The sequence below is a fragment of the Gymnogyps californianus genome, chromosome 9, assembly GCF_018139145.2.
Source record: "Gymnogyps californianus isolate 813 chromosome 9, ASM1813914v2, whole genome shotgun sequence".
Taxonomy (NCBI): domain Eukaryota; kingdom Metazoa; phylum Chordata; class Aves; order Accipitriformes; family Cathartidae; genus Gymnogyps; species Gymnogyps californianus.
In genome coordinates, this window is record NC_059479.1 from 9426660 (window position 1) to 9449371 (window position 22712).

General features: G+C 47.2%; 1 protein-coding gene across 1 annotated transcript in view; it reads left to right on the top strand.

The window, feature by feature from the left end:
- The window catches only part of GPC4 (glypican 4), a 68738-nt gene that overhangs the window by 15315 nt on the left and 30711 nt on the right, over nt 1-22712 (top strand). The window contains exon 2 of the mRNA XM_050901496.1: nt 16146-16304. Within this exon, the coding sequence (XP_050757453.1) occupies nt 16146-16304 (159 nt within the window). The remainder of the gene's footprint in view (nt 1-16145; nt 16305-22712) is intronic.

Consider the following 22712-nt stretch of genomic DNA (forward strand, 5'->3'; position numbering starts at 1 on the left):
TTTTTTTCAGGGGGGGCTAAACCCGGAGCTGTGCTGCTTGCTGGAGGGAGGATTTCCACCGGCAGTTTCCCTCTTCCTTCCCTGGCTCTTAGCTGTGTACGGTGGCCCAATTTCAGGGGCGTTTCACAGGTCTTGGGAAAGTTGCACCTTGGGTTTTTTTGGCGCTGGACTTCCCCTGTCTCCTGTTATGCCACTTATTTGCCTTTCTCCATGCGATGCTTCAGGCTCAGCCGTGTGTGTTTTTGGAGGTTTGTCTTATTTACACGAACAGTTCTCAGAAAGTTCAGCTGGAAAGCAGCTTTTCCTGGGAACAGCCAGGAACCACCAGTGTGTGATCTTTGTGTATAAAGTTGCCTTTCTCTGCTTATAAACAGTGGCCCTAGGATGGATGTGCGGTGGACCTGTTTAGATTTAAATCTGACCCACCTCCTTGTTTTCAGTGCTGGCGTCCCCTTTGAGCAATGTGTTCTTTCCTGCCTTTTGCAATAACACGTGGTGTGAGTTTTTTAACCTTTAAAATGAAAGTCATGTCAAATTGTGGTGTTCTGCTGCAGACATCAGCGTATGATTTTTTTTTAAATTAATTTTTTCCCCACACAATATCATATACACAGATTGCTCATTAATTTCCTGTGCAGGCTTTCTTCTGATGGCCTGGCAAGCCAGGACCTGATAGCCACAGAGCGCCCATTGCATGTTGCAAAGCTACTCTGACCGTGGGAGGGGGTGAGCTGGGAAGCACACGTGCATGCCTTGGTCCTCCAGCTGTGGTGGAAGAATTGCTGTGAGATCAAGCTCTGCTGGCCGTCCCTCCCAGAGCCCTTCATCTGGGCTTGTTTTCCCAACCCTGGTTTGCATCAGATTGACGCGAGCTAATTACTTCTGAAACCCCTTTAATTGGTGCCTCTTTCTGGTCCAGCTGAAATTTGGAAATTGTTTCTATAGTCATGAGCAGAGGGAAGATGTGGGGCAGAGTGGCATCACCCGTGGCTTTCCTTCCCGGGAAGGTAGGCTGGAGCGAGGGGGTGGCAGCATCGCTGGGGTCACCGATGAAGCAAGAAAAGCCTTCGCATGCTTTTGTGGGCAGGGCTGAAGAATGCAGCGTGCATCAGACTTGCTGCTTTACTGGGTGTTTGTAGTGTGCAGCTACATAGTGAGATGTAGCGTGGGTTCCTGCAGATAAACTCAAAGTTGAGTTGTGGCTGTGATGCTCTGGAGAAGCATCTCTGGGTCGATGACAGTGATTCCTCCAGACTCCTATTCTGGCAAGCTGCCCTGCTATGGGAGGTTCCTGGCTGAAACATTGGGCCCAAAACTGGAACAGGCTGTAGGTCTGGCTTGCTGTGGCAAGGGCTTTGTCCGTGTCCAGGCTGAGAAGGTCATCCTGTGCTGAGCTAAACTGGGGGGACAACCAGGGAGCTGTACGCGTGGAGCAGTGCAAGTGCTCTGCATTCCCTTTTGTGCCAAAATGATCTCCATGTTGCTATGAAACTGTCTTGTGGAAAACTTTCCGCTTATAACTGAAGTCTCATTTATGTCTGCCCAGGACCTGCTTTTGGACTGAATTTTATTTTCTAAGCAAATGAGACTTTTTGGTCCTTGAGGAGGGGGAAAATAAGAGCTCCACCAACTGGCAGCCCTCCTGTCCTTGGGGAGCTGGGAGCTAGTGAGGGTTTCTGGCAGAGGAGATGGTTTGTTCAGCAGGAGCGGTGTAGGGCTGAGCAGGGCAGCGGATAGCATAGCTCTGTCGAACTGTCTTAGTTTGTGAGCCCTCTAAAAATTAATTTCCAGGGGGGCCGCAGCCCCCTATATCGCAAGCTTCAGACTACTGCCTATGTGTGTGCTTCCACAGACCCCTCCAGTTGCCCCCTGACCGCAGACCACAAACTGAACATGAAATGCTTAATAAGAGCCAAACTGTCTTGGAAAAAATGTGTGGATACAAAATGCATTTGAAAATCTGGCCTTCTGTATATCTTTCTGGAGTGTCTTAACCTGCTCTAAATTCTTAAGTTATCTGCACTGTTACTCTGCTTGGCAAGCTCTGCAGGCAGGGGAAGGGCTTATTAATGTGGGTTTTTACATAGATAAATGTGGCTGTGAAGTACTATTGACACATGGAAATGTTGGTGGATGCTTAGAGAAGAATCAGCTGCTTTGTGATAGCTCTGTGCCAGTTCCTTCGTTTGAATATCTTTGCAAAACTCAGCTGTAGCAAAGCACTTTGAAAAAAAAAAAAAAAAAAAAAAAAAAAAAAAAAAACCAAACACAAAACAAAACCAAAAAAACCCCAAAACATATTTCTGTGGCTTAAAAAGAAGAAAAATCAAACCCCAAAACACATGCACCCCTCCTCAGTAAAAGTTTTGCGCACATCAGAAACAAAGGCATCGGCATTTGCTTGTCAGAGCTAATAAAGTTTGCTTGGATCTTAATTTTTCTGCTTGATTTCACAAAGTAATTGAAACTTCCTTTTTGCTGCAAGCTCTTTTTTCTTTTTTTTTTTTTCTTTTAAATATTCTTAGAAGAACGTCTTTTGGTCTGTGAGTTGATGGAATTTTGCTCAGAAAGCAGGCACGGTTCGAGCGCACTGAGTGGCTGGTCAGTCAAAGCTTATAGGACAAATTACTTGTGTCTGCAAGTCATTCCTCCAAGTTGAAAACCACCTAGACCAAATAAACCTTGAACTAGAGGTTTTATAGGAGCTTTTGAGCATGTAAGTGAAGCTTTTGTAATCGCAGTGATCTGATAAAACCTTAAAAACCAGGGTTCCCATAAACAAAATAGTAGTTCCACTTGAGGTGATAAAACCCACATCTGTTAAGCTTTGCTTGCTACCTCCTGATGACCTGTGAAACAGCAAATAGTCCCCGCTCCAGAGGAGAGGATGCCAAACTGCCGGTGCCATACCTTTGCCGTGGGGGACACACACCAAAAAAAGTCCATTTGAGAGCAAAACCAGTGGTTTTTGAAGAAGGAGCATCCTCCAGCTCACATTTGCAATTGCATGCCTATGGTGTCTTGCTGCCCGCCTCCTGGCCGGCACGGCGCAGGGAGTTTTAGAGGTTAGGATAAGGAGGGGCCTGGGTAATTGAAAGCAAACAAACAGCGAAGACAAAAAAAAGAAACATAAAACAGCAAACCCAAAGCCACAAATAGAAAACAGACTTTCCAGATTGATTAGTTCAAATTTGTTTATTTGAAGTCTCGAAAGTTCGCATCGTCGCTCTTTTGGGGTGTCTCTCAAACTTGGCAATATGTTAACCATGTGTTTTCAGATCAGCTTTTCACAAGAAAGACCCTGGTTTTTGGTGTGTTGGTGTTGCCTTAAACTTTAAATTGAAAGGAGGATGGCAGGCTCCAAAGACTAATTTGTAGTCTTCACATGCAGGTGCTGCTCTTGAGAGAATTACGCTCTGTAAAACTTTTGTTTTGTGGAGGATTTTCCTTGGCCGTGTTAAAGAGTACTGAGTGTTAAGACATGTTACCGATCACTTTTTTCCCCATGTCCCTGCTGGAAACAGGTTTAGGAATACTGATGCATTGACTGGCATTGGGAATCAGTGGAGACCTCATAAAGTCTGGTTTTACTTTTGGTTTTCAGGGTGTTTTGGACTGGAAGGTGCTTCCTACCTTCAGTAACAGATCAATAGTGCAGCTGTAATATACTTTTTTTTTTTTAACAAATTTGGCTTAAACACCCCCAAGCCCCCAGACAGAGGAATTATAGATCCAGCCTATTAGCTGTTGGCCATTAATGAGTCTGGTCTAAATGCCTTGATTGTGCCTGAGATTTCTAAGCTGAATCCTTTGCATTATATTAGTATGGCAAGAATGCCTCCCAAAGACAAGCAGTAACTTCCCAGCGCTGTCGCCGTGCCTCTCCAGGAAGGCGTAAGTACATTTTGGGTTGCGCTGATACCATCTTGTGCCTTGGTGCTATCAAAGCGGGTGGAAGCTCCCTGCTGCTCCGGCAGCCCGGCTCTGATGTTCTTTCACATCCAGGCGCGTTGTTTATCTTTAACCAAGGCTTGGATAAACTTCCAAAATAAATGAATGTAGTAGTCCAACTCGGTCTGCTTTGGCGGAGGTTTTCTGGAGTGATTCAAGCGTTATAAATATGAAAGTAGCTAGACTTCAAACGCTGCTTTTGGACCAAGTTTTCATAGTTGTCTCCTAAAGCAGCAGAGGGGAACCTTTCCTTGAAGAAAATCTTTATTTTTTTTCTACTTAACTCCCCTCCCCCTTTCTCTTTTCATCTGCACCCTTCGTTCATGTCTGCCTTCCTGATTAAGAACTCATCAGTGAAGATGGATTAGTCCGGGAGCATTGCAGCCCTTGGGACCGGTGCAGCTCTGGCGGGTCAGGAGCCGGGAGGCACCGTGGGGTCACCGTCACCACCGCCGCGGCGGAGGCTGGCTGAGCCGCGCTCGAGTGCACGGAGGAATGCGGTAACAGTGTTTAAAGGAAACGTGCAGAACTAACAAGGATTAAGGCTAATTGTCCTACGAGGGGCGGCAGGATGTGGCCACGCGGGGAGCGACTCGGTTCTGCAAGGGAAAAGTCTGGTAGTTAGGGTCTGTTTGTGGAGGACTTGGGTAGGTTTTGGTTGGTTTAGTCGCTGTATGGAGAAATGGAAAATAGTGGATTGGGGGGGGGGGGGGGGAGAAGTAGAGTTCTTCCTTAAAGACTTCAAGGCTGTTGGAGCAAATATTTCTGCAGTTGGTGGGAAACATCCTACAAATGAATGATTCTCGCCATGCCTGGGCTCTGTTTTTGCTGGCGTTGCACAACTGTCGCTTTGTGCAGGGAGCTGACGTCCCCCAACTGCTGAACGCTCATCCTGGCGCTGAGCTAAGGCGGATAGGAGGCCTCTTACTGAAGGACTTTGTGTGCCAGTGAGTTTGTTTTGAGAAATGACGTGATGCTGTTGGAGATGTTTTAGGGACCTTGCCTCCCCTCGTAGGTCAGGCTGGTTACTCAGGTCTTGCAGAAAGGCCACGGGTGTCTCTTGGCTTGAATAAGGGGGGATGTGGGGAGCGAAGGCCCTCAGGGTCGGTCCTCACCAAGCCAAAGCGGCGTGAAATGCTGGCTGGAGCCGACTATCCATCAAGTGGGACCTAAGGGAGCTGGGTGGCCAGACCAGAAGAGTTAATCACGTTGTATTTCTGTGCTCTGGGGAAGATGTGTCCCTGCCTGGAAGAAAGTGAAGTTTGCATGTGGCCCAGCCGGGGATGGAGGGACGATGCCCTTCGATGCTGCAGGTACCAGCAGGACCCTCCGGGCTGGCAGTGCACCAGCAAGGGCAGATGGGGCACGGGCACGGCTCCGGGTGGTGACCTTGTACTGCCAGGTGAAAACTGATGTCTTCCAAACTGGGCCTGAAAAGAACATTGCACCCAGTTGCTCTCATCTAAATGCTGGTGTCAGACGCTTAGCAGCCTGGCAAAGCCCTCATTATTTGCCTCGGTGGCGAGGGAGGGGAATCGGTGGTGGCTGTGGGGTCTGCTGGGCAGGGTCATAGAGTGGCACTCTCCCGTGGCTCTCGGCAGGTGTGGATGGGCAACCTGCCTGAGCGAACTTGTTCTTTCTTGGCCCTCAGGTTTTAGCCCTTCCTGATAGAAGCAGTCCAAAGCTCACAGTTTTCTGTCTTTGGGGACGACGCGGATGTGCAGAGGCAGGGGAGGGTGCCTGATTTCCTGGCATGTGCCAACTGTTAGATTATAGCTGGACTTTGCTACACCTGAACCCTGAAAGCTTTTCATCTCTTTGTTTATACTTTCAATTACCAGAAGTCGTAACTCCTGCCCCAAAAAAACCCCAAGCAAGCAATACTCTTGCCAATTGAGAAGATGGAGTGTTTCTCCTTGGTGCAGAGCTTTGGCTCACTTTTGCCCACCTGCCTCCACCCCCAGCCCCCGAGCGGAATTCCTGGGAATCGGTGGCGCTGGGTGCTGTGGCATGGATGGCCGGTGGCACGCGGGGTGGCAGGAGGAAGGAGATAAGGAGTCAGTGCTCTGGTCCAAAGTCCAGGCTGCCTTTGCAGGGTGGGAAGTCAGCCCTGCTGTCGGTAGCTGCGTGGAGCAAGGGACTTGCGTGGTTTTGTTGTCAAAGCAAGGGGAGCAAAAGTAGACCTCCTGTCCATGTCACCTAGGACTTTCGGGTGGCCCTGGCTTTCCGCCGAGCCCCTGCATGCCGCTTGCTGTCCTCCCTGCCCAAAACCACCCAAGGCAGGGTGAAGGAGTATGTCCTTATGGATGAAAGACATCGCCCTGCTGCTTTCCAGATATTTGTATATTTATTTGTACACTGCCCTTCAATAGAGCTGTTTGCAGCTTGGTGTTGTGTTTTGGGGTTTTCAGGTTTTGGTTTTCTTTCCCCTTTTCCTTCCCTTCTGTGTAAAGTTGGTCTCAGAATTGCAGCGGGTTCTGCAGTGCCTATTTTGGATCCTGCAATAGAGAATTAATCTCTCTGGAAGTTAATTAACATCTCTCTTGCGTTCCAATTTATAGATCAGATTATTGTTTTTATAAAGCCTGGGATTTTTTTAAATTCTATTTTAAGTTGAAAACAGGAAATTGTGGCTGAATTTCACGAGCTTTGTTTCTTATTTAAGGAATTAAAAACATCTTTAGGTTTTGGGGCTTTTTAAAATTTTTGCTTGCGTCATAGCTGCCAGTTCACATACCCTTAGTACTTCTATTCCTGTTGGTGCGCTTTTAACATGTGGAAATGGTAGCTCCGCTTGATGCGATGGTGCATGCTTGTTTTTGCTCTTGCAAGCAGGAAAACTTCACTTCTGTCGAACCCCTGCGTAGCTGGCGACATTGGGAAGGTGGGATGTTTGGAGGGGCTGACCACGTGGCCACAGCACCAGCTTTGGGACGGTGGTCCTTGCCTTGAAATGTGCCGGTGCCACCATTTGGGAGAGCTGTGGCTTTCCGTGGTTGTTCAGCTCTCAACTGGGGAGACCTCTGTCAGACAGAGTGCCTCCACAAAACCATGAACACCTTCTTTTGAGGTTTTTTTTTTTGCTTGGTATTTTCCAAATAAAGCATGATCCCCAGAATCACTAGGGCTGTATGACCTCAAAACGTTGCTGAAGCTTTCGAGGGTCACCTACTGCCAAATCTGGGACTCGCCAGCAGATGACAGCCTGCTGGCACAAATAGGTGAGCCTGGGTGCATCTCACAAGAAACTACTGTGCAGCTCTGAAACATGTTTTTGTGCATTGATGCTGGAATCGGCTATGTTTGAAAAGGAAAAGAAAAAAAAAATGACTGGAAAAGTGGTTGCCAGCGGCTTACTCCTGCTTCTCCTGCCTGCCCGTGTGTGGTGCCTTCCTGCACCGGCGAGCATCCCGTGAGGTGCCCGGCAGAGGGTCTGGGGAGCACAGAGGGAGAGGGCCTGAAAGTGGAGGCAGAAAATGTTGTTAAGAAGGAAAAATGTTCCAGTTCAAATGACAGTGTTTGTGGCAGAATATGTTTTGATTAAAAGCTGCTTTTTTGGCAAATAGCCCAAAGCTTTATGGAAAAAAAACAAACAGGCAGTTTTTCGGCTTTGTTTTGCCTTCTTAATGGGGAATTTGAGGAAAAAATGAGAAGTCTCACAAAGAAAGTAACTGTCTCCCAGCCAGATCTCTTCTATTTTCTGTTCCTTGTGCCTGAGGCTTCAGTAATTCTGTGTATTTGCTGTTCCCAATGGATTCTCTCCCCTACTCCCCCCCACCCCACCCCCCCAATTGCAGGAAATTATACTCGGTGGGGTTTTTTTGGGTTACCCCTGTAAAACCTGCTAGACAATTTCTGTTGAATTCTGAAGTCTGATTACTGGCTGTATGCAGGTTTTGATTTTTTTAATCATGACTTTTATTTTTACCTTTATGTGTACCCAGAATTACTGACTGCAAGTGTTGGGCTTTCTAGCTGTTCTTCGGTGGCTGATGGAGGGACAGGGGCGCTACCTGTCTCAGCTGTCCCGGAGTTGAGCTGCTTGTGCGCCTTGTGTATCCGTCATCCTCACCAGAGAAGTGGGAAAAACCAAAGATAATTTTCAGCATAGCTTGTCCGTTGTGTAACACCTCTCGCTTAGGGCACGTAGGCAGAGACATGTTATGAAAATTATCTCATGCCTAAAGAATTTGGTGATAATAAAGAGAATTTGCATTTCCTTAGTTATCACTCAGCGATGTCAAGTAGGGTTTTTTGGTTTTGTTCTTTAATTAAGAAACAACTCTTGGTGTTCATTGAAGGTTTCTGTCTTAGCTAGAGCCAGGGAGAATCCTCTAGTTAACCAGAGCTATTTTACTCTCCGGGTTTGCTTAAATAATAAGTTTAATTATGTAGTAGTCTTTTTTTTTTTTTCTCCTTGCCTTATTTGTATATTCAGTTCTTTGTGTGGTTTCTTTCTCTTTTGATGTTTGCAGAAATGCATTATCTTCATCTGTCGGGTTTGTGTTTGGTGTGCCACTAATTGACTCAATATCCTGTTTGTTGGAATGAAAGTGCGCTCTATCATGGCATATTTTTCCAGGGTGTAAAACCTCGCAGTATTCGGGCCACCCTGTCGGGAAGGAAATTGTTGGTTGTGCTGTGGAAGTGAAGCAGTAATGGTATTTTTCCTCAGGTGAGCAGGGTTTTAACTTTAAATGAACTCTTAAAAGCCCGCTGAAGGTGAAATCCTGCATCCTCCTTTCTTGAACATCACCTGCAAAGGGCGCAGTCCCGGGCTTAGATGTCCTGTAGAGAGTTTTTGGGTTTGGTCCTTGGGGACCTCCACCTGAACCTCTCCATTGCCCCAGCCTCACTGGGAGAGCCAGGCAGGAGGGGACCTCAGTTGACTGGTGATGCTTCTCCGGGGTGCCACGGAGAGCGGAGACAGGTCTTTGTTTCTTGTTTGGGGCTGAAGAACTGTGTTAGGAGCGTGGGAAGGGCTCTCCTGGTCTGCCTTCACCCCAGAGGGTTGTCCCAAAATCACTCTGGTTGGCCTCAATGGGCAGTGTTTGCCTGGACTTGGTCCTTGAGGGACCTGGCTCTGTCATCAGCTCGAAGACAAGCTTTGTGGTAGTAATTTGGACTTAGGTGGGTGGAAGGCAAGAGCCCTCTTTGTGTCCTAAGTTGCTCTTTCCAGTAGAAAATTAAGGTTCTTAATGTGCGTTTGGCTTAATGTACACACATGGATATAAATCTCTCTTGTTCTCTTCAGTCCCTGACCCTCTTGGCAGTAAATTTGGGAACCCGAAGCTGTCAACAAAGCAAAATGGAAAAATAGAAGCCAGACAGACTTCGGTTGTGTATGATATTTTAAGTAACTGTAGGTACGCGCTATGGAAATAATTAGGATTATTTGTTGTGTTGAAGGGAGGTATGTCACTGAGGTATTGTGTGCGCTGGCGTTCCCCACGCCTGCAAGATGGATTAGCAGCTGAGTTAACAGATGCAGTAAAGCTCGACTGAAAATAGTTCACTGTTGTTAAGTGTAGGTGAAAGGGCTTTGGTTTAGGTATCAAAGAGTGTATTTTGACTGCTTGACAAGTTTGAAAAAAAAAAAATCATTTCAATATTATAAGCTTTCTCTGTGAGTCTGGGGAATTTTTCTGTGCCATTAGAGTAATCAGTAAAAAACTGAAATGCACGTTGATTAATAACCTAAGTGGAAGCGCAGGGGAAACAAGTGGCTTTAACATTAATAAGGCAAATAAACCATTTATATAAAACGGTTGCTAATTGAGTGGGATGTTAAATATGCTGCATGCTGGCACGCGCTGCCAAATTGCGGTACTTCCATAACCCTACCAGTCGGCCGACTGCACGTGAGGTTGTGTTCTGGCTTAAAAAATGCTGGGTGGTTAGAAAAAAGGGGTGCAGGTGGGGATGAGCATCCATGATGGTCGAATCCGGACCAGGGCTTCTGTGGCTGTGGAAGGGCTGGAGCCCCCGTGCCCGGCTGGAGGGCGATGCTGGCTGCTGACCTCCACAGTGAGGACCTGAATTTGGATACGTGGGTTGCTCACTCTCTTTTGGTGCTTTTTGGGTTTGAGATCCCAATGGCAATTGGAAATGTTTTGGGGAGGGAAGAAAGGAAAGCTGACTCTGGTTGCGTGATGGTGGCCTTTAGGATTGGAAATGATTCGTATTGGAAATGGGGTATGTTATTTTGTGTCTGATGGTGATAGATGTAGGGACGATGCTGCACAAAGCACTTCTCCTGGAAGTGTGCAGTTGAAATAGTGGTTCGGGCTGGAAATAGCACCATGTGCTCAGGAGCATCACAGGAGGTACAGCTCCAAATGTCCCAACCCGGTTTGACCCACTCCGACCAGAGGGTACCAGCAGCGCCGTGTTGTTTGCAGGATGTGAGCTTAGAAACTTGTAATTCTGAATTCTGCTGCCTTTCGTGGATGCGTCGCCTCTGTTAGCAGGACCTCAATGCTGTTTTACATCTCTTCCTTCCTGGCACACGACTGTCTCCGCAGGAGTACTCTCCCCAGTAAAATAAACACAAGTCCCACAGCAGCCGTGCTTTAAAGCAAGCAGAGAAGACTGACCACCTGGTGAAAAAGGAGTACTCCAATAAGAGCCATCAACTAAAAATTCAAGTTTGCTGCTTATGCCAGGCAAAAAGCACGCCTTCAAGCTGCGTGTGTATGTGACAGCTGGGGAGGAGGCAGTAGGGTTGCTTTTTTTCCTCCCTTTGGTGTTTGCAGCCTAGTGTCATTTCACCTGGAAATATTTATATGCCAAGACACTATCTGCATTTTTGTACTGCTCTTCATTAGCAGATATCTAAAAGCAGCATAAGCCGTGATTAGGGTGACCCAGCCTTGCCTTGGGGGGCAGGGACTGTTGTGGCTGTGGGATGTGTGGTTGTGCCAATAGCCCATAGGGATTACGGCAGCACCATCGCAGATGGGCAAGAGCTCACGGTCCATTGCTGGAGGTGCTGAGCATCCCCGGCTCATTTTGTAGCCGGGAAAACTGGACAGATTTTGGTATTTTGGGTCCAATTAAAGGTGATCGGATTGGGTGGACGGTTCGGTAGCCTTGTCTGTCTCAATGACTCTGCCGGAGTCGATCACAAGCTCGCGCTTTTCTTTCTTCTTCTTGTCCCTTGTTAACGTGGGGCCAGAGCAGTGGAGCTGTGCTCAGGGGTGATGCTAGTGTTTCTTGTCATCTTTGTTGGGGGTTTTGTAAAGCCTTGGTAGCATGTCAATTATATATGATGGGTGGAAGCCTAATATTCTGTGATAATTAGAAGGCAAGTCTAGTGTGAAATCGGATTAGAGCCCAGCATTACAGTCCAGGATTCCTTTGGTAGCTGGTTCAGAGGAAGTCATAAAACTCTTTTAAAGATGACACAAGCCAATGTGTGCTAGAGGGAAGAGGCAGAGTGCGAGGCCGAAATGGTGGCCCCGCTCACTGGTCCCGCAGCAGTGTTTGCTTCCCACTCCTCCAGCAGCCCAGCTTACCCCAGCCCGTTTTCTCATGTGGAAGCAAAGTCCAACAGTAACATCTCAGACCGTAAACTGCTTTTGGCTTGTTTACTGAGCTGCAGTGAAGGGCTAGGCTGTGTACGGGAGTGTTTTAAAGAAATAACCCCCCTGCCTCCCAGCAAACCACTCCTGAAAGTTCAGCTAGTTTTGCAGGTAGGTATACTTAAAGTATTAACTTGGTCAAGGCGAGGAGAAGCAGGCTGGGAAGGCATGTTAGACATCCAGAAACAACATTTTGAAAAGGTGTTGGAAAATTGTTCGGTGAAGGGAACTGCTTTTCAAGATCATGGAGCCCCCGAGTTTGCGCTGCACACTTACTCATTCGATGAAAACTTGTTTTCCGGCACATTGCAAAATAGTTACTTGATTTGGAAAAAACTCTGTGTGCCTGGAGTCTGCTAAATGTGGTGTTTCTGTAATGGCTTAAAATCATAAGTTTGCAAGATTACCCTTCTGAGCACATTTCCTTGGATGTACAGATGGTAACATCGTGTACCGTTGCATTTCTATCTTTAAACCACCACCTCCGTTCCCCAGAGGTGTGCTGTTAACTAGCCAAGGAGCAAGCTTCTTTCGTAATTTTGGTCCCTCATTTCTCTCTCTGTATTCATACGTAATATAAAATAGAGAAAAAGTCTTGCTGCGACAGGCCATGGGAAAGATCTGCTGCAAATCCATGACAAGCTGCAGCAATGGTGTGCATATGCGGTAGGTATTTGGAGTCGTTCTCTGCTACTTAAGCTCTTTTTGCCATGCAGCCCCTGACGTGATGATTGTACACCCTGCCAAACAATTCAATAAAAAGCCTGACTTGAAAGGAAGCTGTGGCAGAGTTATATTTTTGCTGTGCTCACATGGTGATAAATTACAAAAGCTGCCGAGTCTTTAACACTCAACAGTAGATGAAGAGTTGCCTTGTGTGGGCATTGTTTGATGAGTTTTAACTTGGGAAATAATTATTGCCGAATGCGTCCTTGACAGTGAGTGCACACCATGAGTGTTCTCTGCATAATATACATAAACATTAGATCTCTGTTGAAGTGGGCCTAAATACTCATATTTTTCACTCCTTTTCCTTAGAGGAGTTCACTGCCAGTTGGAAAGACAAAGAGTGTTGTCTTTGGTCTTGGCTCTAGGTCGGTGTTTTCTGTGTGTATGCTCACGTGGACCGCTGGCAGCGGCTGCTTTCCAGGCTTCATCATTTTCATTCCCCTGCGTGCCGTGGTTGTAGCACTGTTGTGTTTTGAAGCTGTTGTCTGATGGTGCCGTGCTTCGGGATCTGTCCGTGGAGGCGTAAGCAGTTCCCAACACCGCAGCCGCTCACCGAAGGGGCATGTGATGGATCCATCACCCGAGCAGGCGATGGGATGCTGGGATGTTGTGTTGCTCTCCCTGCAAACTCGGGTGTGGGATGAGTCCTGTGGATGGATGCTGAATGGATCAGCTCTGCTAGCTGATTTAAAACAAAGGCTAGACATGAGATTTCTTGCAAACCGTGTCAGTGCCTGTTGCTTTGCTCAAGCGAGGATATATTCTCAGGGATGCAGAGGTGCTAAGGACAGCCCTCCCCGTGGGAAAACAGGGGCCGCAGTGACTTCCAGTGACTTTCCATTGGTATCTCCCACTGTGGCGTAAGAAAACTGCAAGAAAAGCAGCCCGCAGCCCTAAACTTTCTGTTTTTTAACACTAGGTAACACAGTACCTCCTCCTATGATTAGCACTGAGTAGCTGGAGCTCCTCAGCTCCAGACAGAGCTAATTCTTGATCACAAGCCAAGACCACATAGTGCTGACATGACTGAGAAGTATCTTCCATAATTAGATTGCTTGGTCATTCGTTTTTGAATGTCTGAGTTGCATTTTGGAGCATAATTTCTTAATGATCAACCAAATGGGATCTGTGCAAGCTTGATTTACTATCAGTAGTGTTCTCCATGCTTGGCTTTGCACATGTGTCCCAGGGAGGCACCATGCAGATCTGGGATGAGGGGAATCAAAGAAAAATGATTTTGCTTTGTAACATTAGGTGGGATGGTAACTTTAGTTTAATAGTATACAAAACTGTTACTTGTACTTGTGAAATACATTGGGCTTTTATTTTTTTTTATCATAAATAAATTGGAGTAGTTGTTAAAACCACTGTTTTAGGGATCCCAGGGCATCTGTGGACAACTTCAGAAGTGTCTGCAAAGTGTAACTAGGAAAGGAAATCCCACTGTCAATAGGTTTGAATTTGCCAAGTAGGGTAGAAGCTTACCCCTCCAACACAAAAGAATGGGAAGTATGTAAGTTGTAACCACCAAAGGCAGGCATGCATCACGGAAATGGTACTGAAATCATGAAGTGCATTTCAGGTAAAAATATTTCCAGCATACTCCCCCCACGTAAGAAATTTAGGAAAAAACCCAAACCAAACTGTTATAAGAGTTTTGAAATTAAATTATTTTGACACCTCAAAACTAGCCGTTGCTCTAGCTGTAATTATTGCTTTGCTGCTATTTATGTTTCCCGTTGTGTCAAAGAGCCTTAGTCCTGTATTGAAACTGGAGTGAAGAGATTCAAAGTGAAATAAGGTGGTGGTGCTTGGGCACTTTCTTTTTTTTAATGCTTGCTAGTAAGGCAGGCTCATAGAGGAGTGCCCAGGCGTGCTCCAGGATGGATTTGGTGAGCAGGATCCGAAAATCCCAGGTGCACCTCTTCCTCTCTCTTAAATGACTTATCAAGCTAAATGGAGCTGCATCCCTCAGTGCTGTGCCGCTTAATGCTGTGTGTTTGCTGCGGGAGGTGCTCCTCTGAGATGGAAAGAAATAGAGTCCATGAAAGAAAAATACATGTGTAAGGAGACAGCGAGATTTTTCTGTGTTTTCTGAAGGTTGTGCCTAAGCAGTGCTGCTTCCCGTAACAGACTTTGAGCTTTCTGTAATTCAAGAGCAGCGGATGGTCTTGTGCAATAAATTAGCTGTGGCAGAATTATCTGTTGGTCAAGGTCTCTCTGTAATGCCAGGGAAAACAAACAAACCCTGTAGTGCAAAAGGAAAATAGATTTAGGAGGAGAGGTTCTTAGGAATTATGTATATAGATAGATATAACAATATTTGTGTCTTATTTTAAAATGGTCCTTAAGTGCCTGAAAGGAGAGAGACTAACATTTCTGGGCTAGAAAGTCATGCAAAGTGATGGAAAGGTTCAGCAGCTGGGCAAATGATGTTGTTATGAGACCTTGCACAAGGCAGGCAGAGAATCAACCGCTCCGGATAGTCACAGGCAGGCTTTGTTTTGTACCGTGCAAAAACTACTTTTGTTTCCCTAGGAGGCAGGATGGCTCTTCAGCAAGGGCATGGTTCACAGCCTGTCGTGAAGAGGCTATTTTCTGTGCAGGGGGCTGACAAGTCCTTTGCAGCTCTGGCAGTGAGTCTCTGAACCTCGGCGGTGGTTGGAGGTTGTTGGTGGCTTCTGGGGTGTGAGCAGGTAGGGAAGAGCCTTTGCTTCTCCATCTGCTTCCTCGGGATGAAGGATAAGGTTTGGCAGCAGGGTGTGAAACGGGAGAGAAGGCAGCAGCTTACATGTAGGCTGTGTCTTTTAAAATACCATCTGACTTGGAAGGATGAGTTTCTCATCCTAACTGCTTGTTTTGATCATGTCTTCAGTGTTGACAAAGATTTGCACAATTTGCCCAAGTTTGAACCACTTTGGCATCAGCCCACCTGCCTACGATGGGGCTGCGTTGTGGGACCTGTCAGAGAAGCTGGAGCTGAGGATTGCTACGCAAAGAGTTTATCTTGGCCCACAAAACTTGACAGCAGCATTTTATTGGTGGTGCTAGAAGAGGACAGCTTCATCCTGCACTGCAGCGAGATGCTCTAAAAGCAAATTATATGGGGCCAGATCCTGTGCCCAGATTGTCTGTGAAATTTTGAAATGTAGATATGGAAACACTTTGTGATTCCTCTGACCAAGCCAGCTTGAGCCAGATGACTCTTAGGAGAGAATTGTCTTTCAGGGTGAAGGAAGAAAAATCTGTTTGAATTCTCCAAAAACAAACCCCCAGTTTCACGCAGGATGGTGACAGAAAACTGTAAAATTAGGAGCTGGGAAATACAAACCTTTTCCTGAGCTGTTGCATAAAACAAGTATATTTTAATATCAGTGATAACTGTGCTTCTGAGAGAGATTAATTCTCCTGTGATAATTGGAGGTGGGGGGGGCGTGAAAAAAAAAGGATTTATCTGTACGAAAAGGACCGTTGCCATTGATATTGTGTTGTGTATTAACAGAATGAATTGGAAGTAATTAAAATGCTCAGCAAAAACTTCATGGAAGATATCATAGTATATACAGGCCAATTTGCTGGTTCTTCAAATTACATTGTGCAAGATGAGTATCTGTTTATTCTGTTTATTAACTGAATAAATAAGACGACGCTTTTTAATGTTCTTGCAGGAAGACAAGGCGTGGTATTTACATGTGTTGCTATAAAGTTCCTCTACAGAATCAGATTTTGATATGCGTGGTCCAGCGCTTGCAGTGAGGGGGGGTGTCTCCTTGCGAGGAGATGGTGCTGCGGGTCCTCGCACCCCCTGCCTCGCAAGCCAACCTCTTTGCCCTTGCATAGAGAATCCTTTTAACTCGGGATATTTTCTTCTCTGCTTTTCAGGTGACCACTTGAAAGTCTGCTCACAAGGCTACACATGCTGCTCTCAAGAAATGGAGGAGAAGTACAGTCAGCAGAGTAAACACGACTTCAGAAACGCTGTCGTAGAGCTTAGCAATCACTTACAAACCATGTTTAGTTCCCGATACAAGAAGTTTGATGGTAAGTGCAGAGACCTTGAGCTTGCTCTCCTTGGGATAAAATGTAAAAAAAATCCCCATCCTGTTGTTCTCTGTGCAGTTGTTCTGCTCTGCCTCCCCCTTTGCTGGGGAAGTTCATGACACATGGCTCAGAGGGCAGAGCATGCCTTGTTTTGCAATCTCATGAGAGAGGAATATTTGCTGGCTATGGCTGCTTGTTTCCCAAAGAGAGAGGTCTGTCTTTCTGATTAATCTTTTGAAAAACCACTTTGCTCTTAATGTAAAATTGCAGTTAGTTTTGTTGGTACATCCCTGCAGCATGTGAAATTGTAACGTGCACATCTTGCAGCCCCGATCCACAAAAATGCTGATCTTTCCCAGTGTGTTGTGAACCAACAGGATTTGTATCTGTCTCGCTTAGCCTTTGGGGCTAAGCAGAGCAGCAGATAAATACAGAGCTGGTTTTGTGCGGAGGCCGAGGGTTCAAGTGTGATGCAGGGTCAGAAGCAAAATGAACAAAGTCTCGGCTGAGTTCCCATCGCTCGAGTGATGCTAACTGCTGACTGATAAGCAAATGACTGGTCTTGGCATTGCCCTTGGATCCGCAGCGGTGTCCCGTCAGACTGGATCAGCATAGGACATGCCTGGCTAATGGGAGCTGCAGGAAGAAACTCCCTCCGGAGGTAGCTGGCACACACCCTTCCAGCGTTGCCCACCTTGCAGCCAGGCACCTTTCTTTCGAGCCTCTTGCAAACAGCTGAAGCCGATGCCCGGGCATCGGGCACAGCGGCCATCTGAGGTCTGAGCAGCATCTCTTGGTTTTGCTGCTGAGCTCTTGGTTGTGGCAGTTCCCGCGGGGCTCTGCAGGCGCCTCGGTGCTCCCGGTCACTGCGGCCCCTGCTCCTGGGCATCCCCAGGAGGGAGGAGCAGAGCATCAGGCTGCTGCCTGGGTTGTCCTTGTTGGTTGGGGGAATAAGGTGACACCCAGTTGCACATGGAAATCTCTGAAGAGTCAGGTGGACTGGGTTGCTGAGACTGTTGTTCTGCTTGTATATCATCATCGCTGTCTGGTAGTAGAGGGCAATTCCACCGCACAGCTCCTCGGGACTTTTTTCTCCCTTGTTTCGTCATTGGTTCAGCGTGGATTTTCTACTAATATCCCAAAGTCTGTGCCTTGAACCTCCCAGGGAGCTCCTCTACACTACTGCACCAGGTAGGAGCCCCTTTTTTTCAAAAGGGATTGGCACTCGGGTGAGTAAAAAAGTCCCTGGGTATGAAATTGCAGTGAGTCAAAGTGGAATTACACAATCATTTTGATAGCATCTAAATCTGCTAGCTAAATATTTCCCTCTTAACCTCTGTTGTCTCTACCTGCTGGTACACCAAAAGGGTGATAGAGAGAGAACCAAAGTGTCTAGACTTGCAAGCTTATTAAATGCAGAACAAGACACTTAATGAAATCCAGCCCGTAGATAAGCCCTTTCAAAGAGACCAGAGGAACAGCATCTGCTTCACCTTGAATGAACGACAAGGTTTTTTTGAAATGCTGCATTGAAAACAAATGAGCACACAGTTCGCTGTATAAGCATCCCTGACGTGGTGCAGACGTATTGCTAGGTGTGTCTGTCTGTTTGTAGGGTGAGAGATGGCTGCAGGGCTGCATGACGGCAGGGGGATATTAAGCTAAGCTGAGCTGGATACCTGTCAAAGCACAAGGCTTCAAAATGGGTGAGCTTTGATAGGGAGCCCTGTGCGAGCTGTTTTGTTTGTGCTGTGTCGTTCTTCCCCTCGCAGCCTCCCCTCATCAGCCCCTCGCAGCGTGCCCTGTGCCAGTCTTACCCTGATCTTAGCCCTGGGAGTCCTTGACAGGCAAATCTGGAAGGGGATGGTGTGATCCTGTTCCTGGTAGCTGGATTTACTGTGCCCAGCCTGTCCCTGAAGGGTGTTTCTCTGCCCTGTATGAAACTAATGAAGGAGAATTAGCAACCTCCTCAGCTTGTCCCAAAGCCTAGTGGTCCCATCTTTGAGTGTTAGCTGATATCAGATCTAAATCTTCATTTGCTGCAGACAAAGCTGATTTAGGGATTTTTTAATCTTACCTGGGGTGGAAGCAGAGATTAACTGATTACCGTCCTCCATCATTTACCTCTTGGAAGACTTTTAATCATGACTGCCTCTCTCCCTCCAGCCCAGTCACCTGGAGGCTGAAGGCACCCATTCTTCAGCAACACTCTTGCTGGTGGCTGGGGCAGGTTGAGGAGTCTCCCCTCTGAGGTCCTCAGACTCTTCTGCAGAAATTATGGAGTGCTGTGCCCTAGACTGCTGTGGTAGTTTTGTTTGAGAGCCTGCTGTTGAGTGAGTGGCTGCTTGTGGTGTGGTGTTTCCTTCCTTCGGTCCTGGTACTTGGTCATTGGGTCAGCTGTGGTCAGTTCTGCCTTGCACGTTTGAGTTCTCCTTGTCCAACCTAATTCTTCCCACACTTTTTGATGTAGTGTGCTCAAACTACAGGAAGGAGACAGAATCAAGACCCATATATTTGTCCCAACCTCTAGGGATGAGATTGGAAAAGCACGCCATCCCTTCCAGAGCTCTTCCTTTGCATGGACCCATGCTCTGATTTTAGCATATGCACCTCTTTAGGGCTGTCTCATTACTAGTAGTTAAATCCATTCAAGTGAAAATAAAGCTGGCACAAAAGAGCTGTGCACCTTCCTCTGTTTAACAAGAAATCCTCTGCACTACAGCTGTGTGGAGGGACTGAGCAGGCAAGATGAGTTATTGCAGAGACTGAGTCCCTTAACTGGTCTCCCAGCAAGTGGGACGAATGCTCCTTTTGCAGGGTGACACATCCCTGTGCTGCGGAAGGCCACTCCAGGATGCAGCTTAAGCAGCAAACCATGTCCTCCAGCTCTTTGGAAATCTTTGTTGCAGGTTCTCTGGCTGCTAATCTCTCAGCCTTGACATTCAGATCCGAGAGGAGAGGCAAACCCGTGCTGCCTCCGTTATGTGCTTGACCTTTGCAGCAGTTGCCGCTGCAAAAGGACAGTCGAAGTGGCGGCACGTCCTTTGGATGGAGGCTGTGATGCCCCGTGGCTTTTGGAGCGTTTGCATCAGCTGTTGGCGGAGCGCTGTGTACCATTGGAACCGTTGCCAGAATTGCTCTGATCTGACACCAAAGCCATACAGAAATGGATTATCTCCTCTTAATCGGGAGCATGGAACAAGCTGCTGATTATCCGTCCCCAAAGGGCTGACCAGAAGTCATTTCGGCTCCTAATGCGTAATGTGACAGCGTCAGATCCTCTTGCGTGTGTTCGGTTTGCAGACACTGGGAGAAGACTGGAGCTTTGGACTCCCATATCTATATATCCTGTCTAAATATTTGCTTACAGTACAGCTACGTATGCTCCTGGGGGTCTCTCCTGTTGTAATTTAAACCACTAGCCTGATCCCAGTGTAGCAGTAAGGTATGTATTTTCAGCAGTAAAGGAGATGCTTTTTTGGTAAAATAAAAAGTACTTTGGGAGTTGTTGGATTCCCCATTGCTAGACGTTTTTAGAGGTGAAGATTTGCTCTTTTTTCTGGCATGTGTGATCTCAGATATGTTTATGGGCTTCATTGAGAAATTAGAAAATAGTGGGTGAGATTCTCTGGCCATGTAAGCGTCTCCCTCCGTGACAATGACAGCCATGGGAAAGCCACAAAGCTGTGTGACTGTGATGACATCTCATGCCACAGAAGCAGCTATAGCAGGGCTTTAAATATGGCCCCCCCCCTTTTTTTTTTTTTAAATCTCCTTTGCCATGTCTCATCTTCACCAGTTAGTGCCCTCCTCTTCCCTCTCCCAGGGATTAATAACTTTAATAGGATTAATGGCGACATTAAGACTGCATAAGTGCACGGTCCCATTTATTAAACTCGAACTTTCACCTCTTTTGCCCTTTCAGGCTGAAGTTTTCCATGCCGAGGTCTGTGCTAGCCAAGCAGTGCTTCGGGGAAATTGCTCAGCTGTTTTGAGGAACTGGAGCAGGGACAGGACATAGCGCATAACTCTTCTGCAGCATTTCCGCTATTCTGTTGCTTCCTAGATAAGATGTTCTTAGTTTTTTCTTATTAAAGACACCTCCTGAATCTCTCAGAAGATCTAACTGTTGTGCTAGGCCTCTTCCGGGAGGAGAAATGATTTTTTTGCAGGCTGGTTGCAGAGTGATTGGGGAGAGAGGGGCCACTGAGCCTCTGCCCTGCGGGGCTGAGTCCGGCAAGCGGCTGCTTGTTCTCCTGTCCCTGCATTTCACAAGTGCTTTTGCTGTTGCACTTAAACCAAGTCTTGTCCCTTTCTTTCTTCTGGGCACTCTGGATTTAGGGAAGGCAAGCAAGCTTATGCAGCCCTTGTTGTATGGGAATGATATGTACAGGAGGTGAATGTGAGATGGTCTGTCCCGGGCTGGGCTGGCAGTAGGTTTGGTGTTCCCAATGCCCAAGTGACAGAAGGATTTGTACAAAACGGTACAGCCCGAGCCAGCATCTGGGACGCTATTAAATGCTGAGAGTCCCGTTTCTGATCTGCTCCCCCTGCCTTTTCCATTAGCATGTAAGATAAAACAAATACAAAAGTGTAAAACGAAACCCCTTCGGGACAATGAGTGGAAAGAAACAAAATCCAAGCAGCAGGAGCCGGCCAGGGGTCCCCGAGACCGTAGTGCAGCCACCCCTCTGCTGCACAGGGACCGGGCAGAGGGGCTGGAGAGGGACCCCTGTTCATGGGCTCTGTGTTTTATGTTGGGCAGAGTAGCCACAGGTATAAAGCATGATCGTGCTGTGCATCTTTGAAGCATCCCAGGGTGCCCTTGATCTTCTAGTGCGAGCCCTGTATTACTCCTGGGTGCATGAATTACTTCCAATAATGGCTGTGGCTGAGTCCAAGTGACTAGTCGGGGGCATTGGCCAAATACCTTCCAAACTCTGCTGAAACTGGGGAAAAAAACCCCTGGAATCTCATTTCTGAATTCAGTTTTTGTTGTTCAGATAACCCTTGGCTTCCAGACACTATCTCCAGGTAGGAGTTAGCAGGGAGGTGTGCTGGGACAGCGGGATGCATGGCTGGGAAGTATTAATAACCAGGAATGAGACAGAAGGGACGAGGGAAAGCTTTTGGTGGTCTCCCCTCTGCTGCTCCAGGCAGTGCGGAGGCAAACGGTGAAAGATGAGCCCCGCAGGTGCCCAGCCTACCGCTCCTATAGTTAGAATTTGGCAGACCATCGGGGCGCTCTGCCTTACCGAAATAACTGCCCTTTGAGGACCTTCATCTCGCGTTAACTCTTTTATTGGAAACTGCCTGCAAGAGCAGAGACCCGGGGCCTCATCCTGCTCGTGTGCCAGGGCCCCCCCGTGTCCTTGGCACCCAGGACCGTCAGGTTAGTCCTGGCTGCTGGCGCATCTATCTCTGCAGGAGGCAGCTCTGGGTGTTGTGGCACAGCAGGAGTGCTGAGAGTAGTGACCTGGTGGACCTTTGATGCTTGCTGTGCCAGAGCTGCATGGTGTTCGTGCTTCTGAATAAATCTGGGTGGTGGAGAGAGCTCTGCCATTACAACCCATCCTCTGGCGAGTGCGCTGATGATGACTGTATTGTTAGCATACAAATAATAGAGTGGTTTTGTCTATCTGCCGCCTCTCATGTCTAGATGAAGGCACAGTCTCGTTCTTCCCTCTCCAGAAAGGGATGGCACTAAACCTTATACCAACCAGGGCAGAAAACAGTGGGAAGATCCCTCAAATTTTGTAGAAGCAGCAGCTGCTGAGAGCCAGTCCTTCACACTTGGTTTCGGACCTGTGCTTACCTGGGGTAGGGATGGAGTGATTCAGGAGAAGCAGGAGGGAGCAACCACCGACACACTTCCTTTAGAAAATCCCACTTGTGGGCTTTTGTTTGTGCTTTCCCACTCACTGCAACAATAATGAAACAAATTATCTGCTGTCTGTGCTGTGGAAGTTTGTTTATTCTTTGTTTAACTGGCTCCGCTCCCTCTCGAGATTTTTAAGGAGGTACGTAAACCACTGTGATTTTTAGTCTTGTTCGTTGAGAAGGGTGATGCTTGTCTGACAGTGGTGGGGACCAGGCCTCTGTTTTGGGAGGCTCTGAAAGATCCTGAGGTCGAGTTATCTCAGAAGGAGGAGATCTCAAAGGGGGGGAGGCTCCTGTCCCGTAGGTTGGGGGGGAGGGGAAGAGACTAGATTTTGTAACTGAGCAAAGATTTCAGCAATGGGCAAAACCACTTTGTGTATGGGCTTGGAGAGATCAAACAGTCTTCTGCCATCTCAGCTCCAAGCAGTTCTGCTGTTAAGATCACAGGTAAACTGCTCTTACCCTTTTGCTTTTTTTCCAAAAGTAAAGATGCCGGCCGCTTGCTTTATACTTGGCTACAGGAAACAT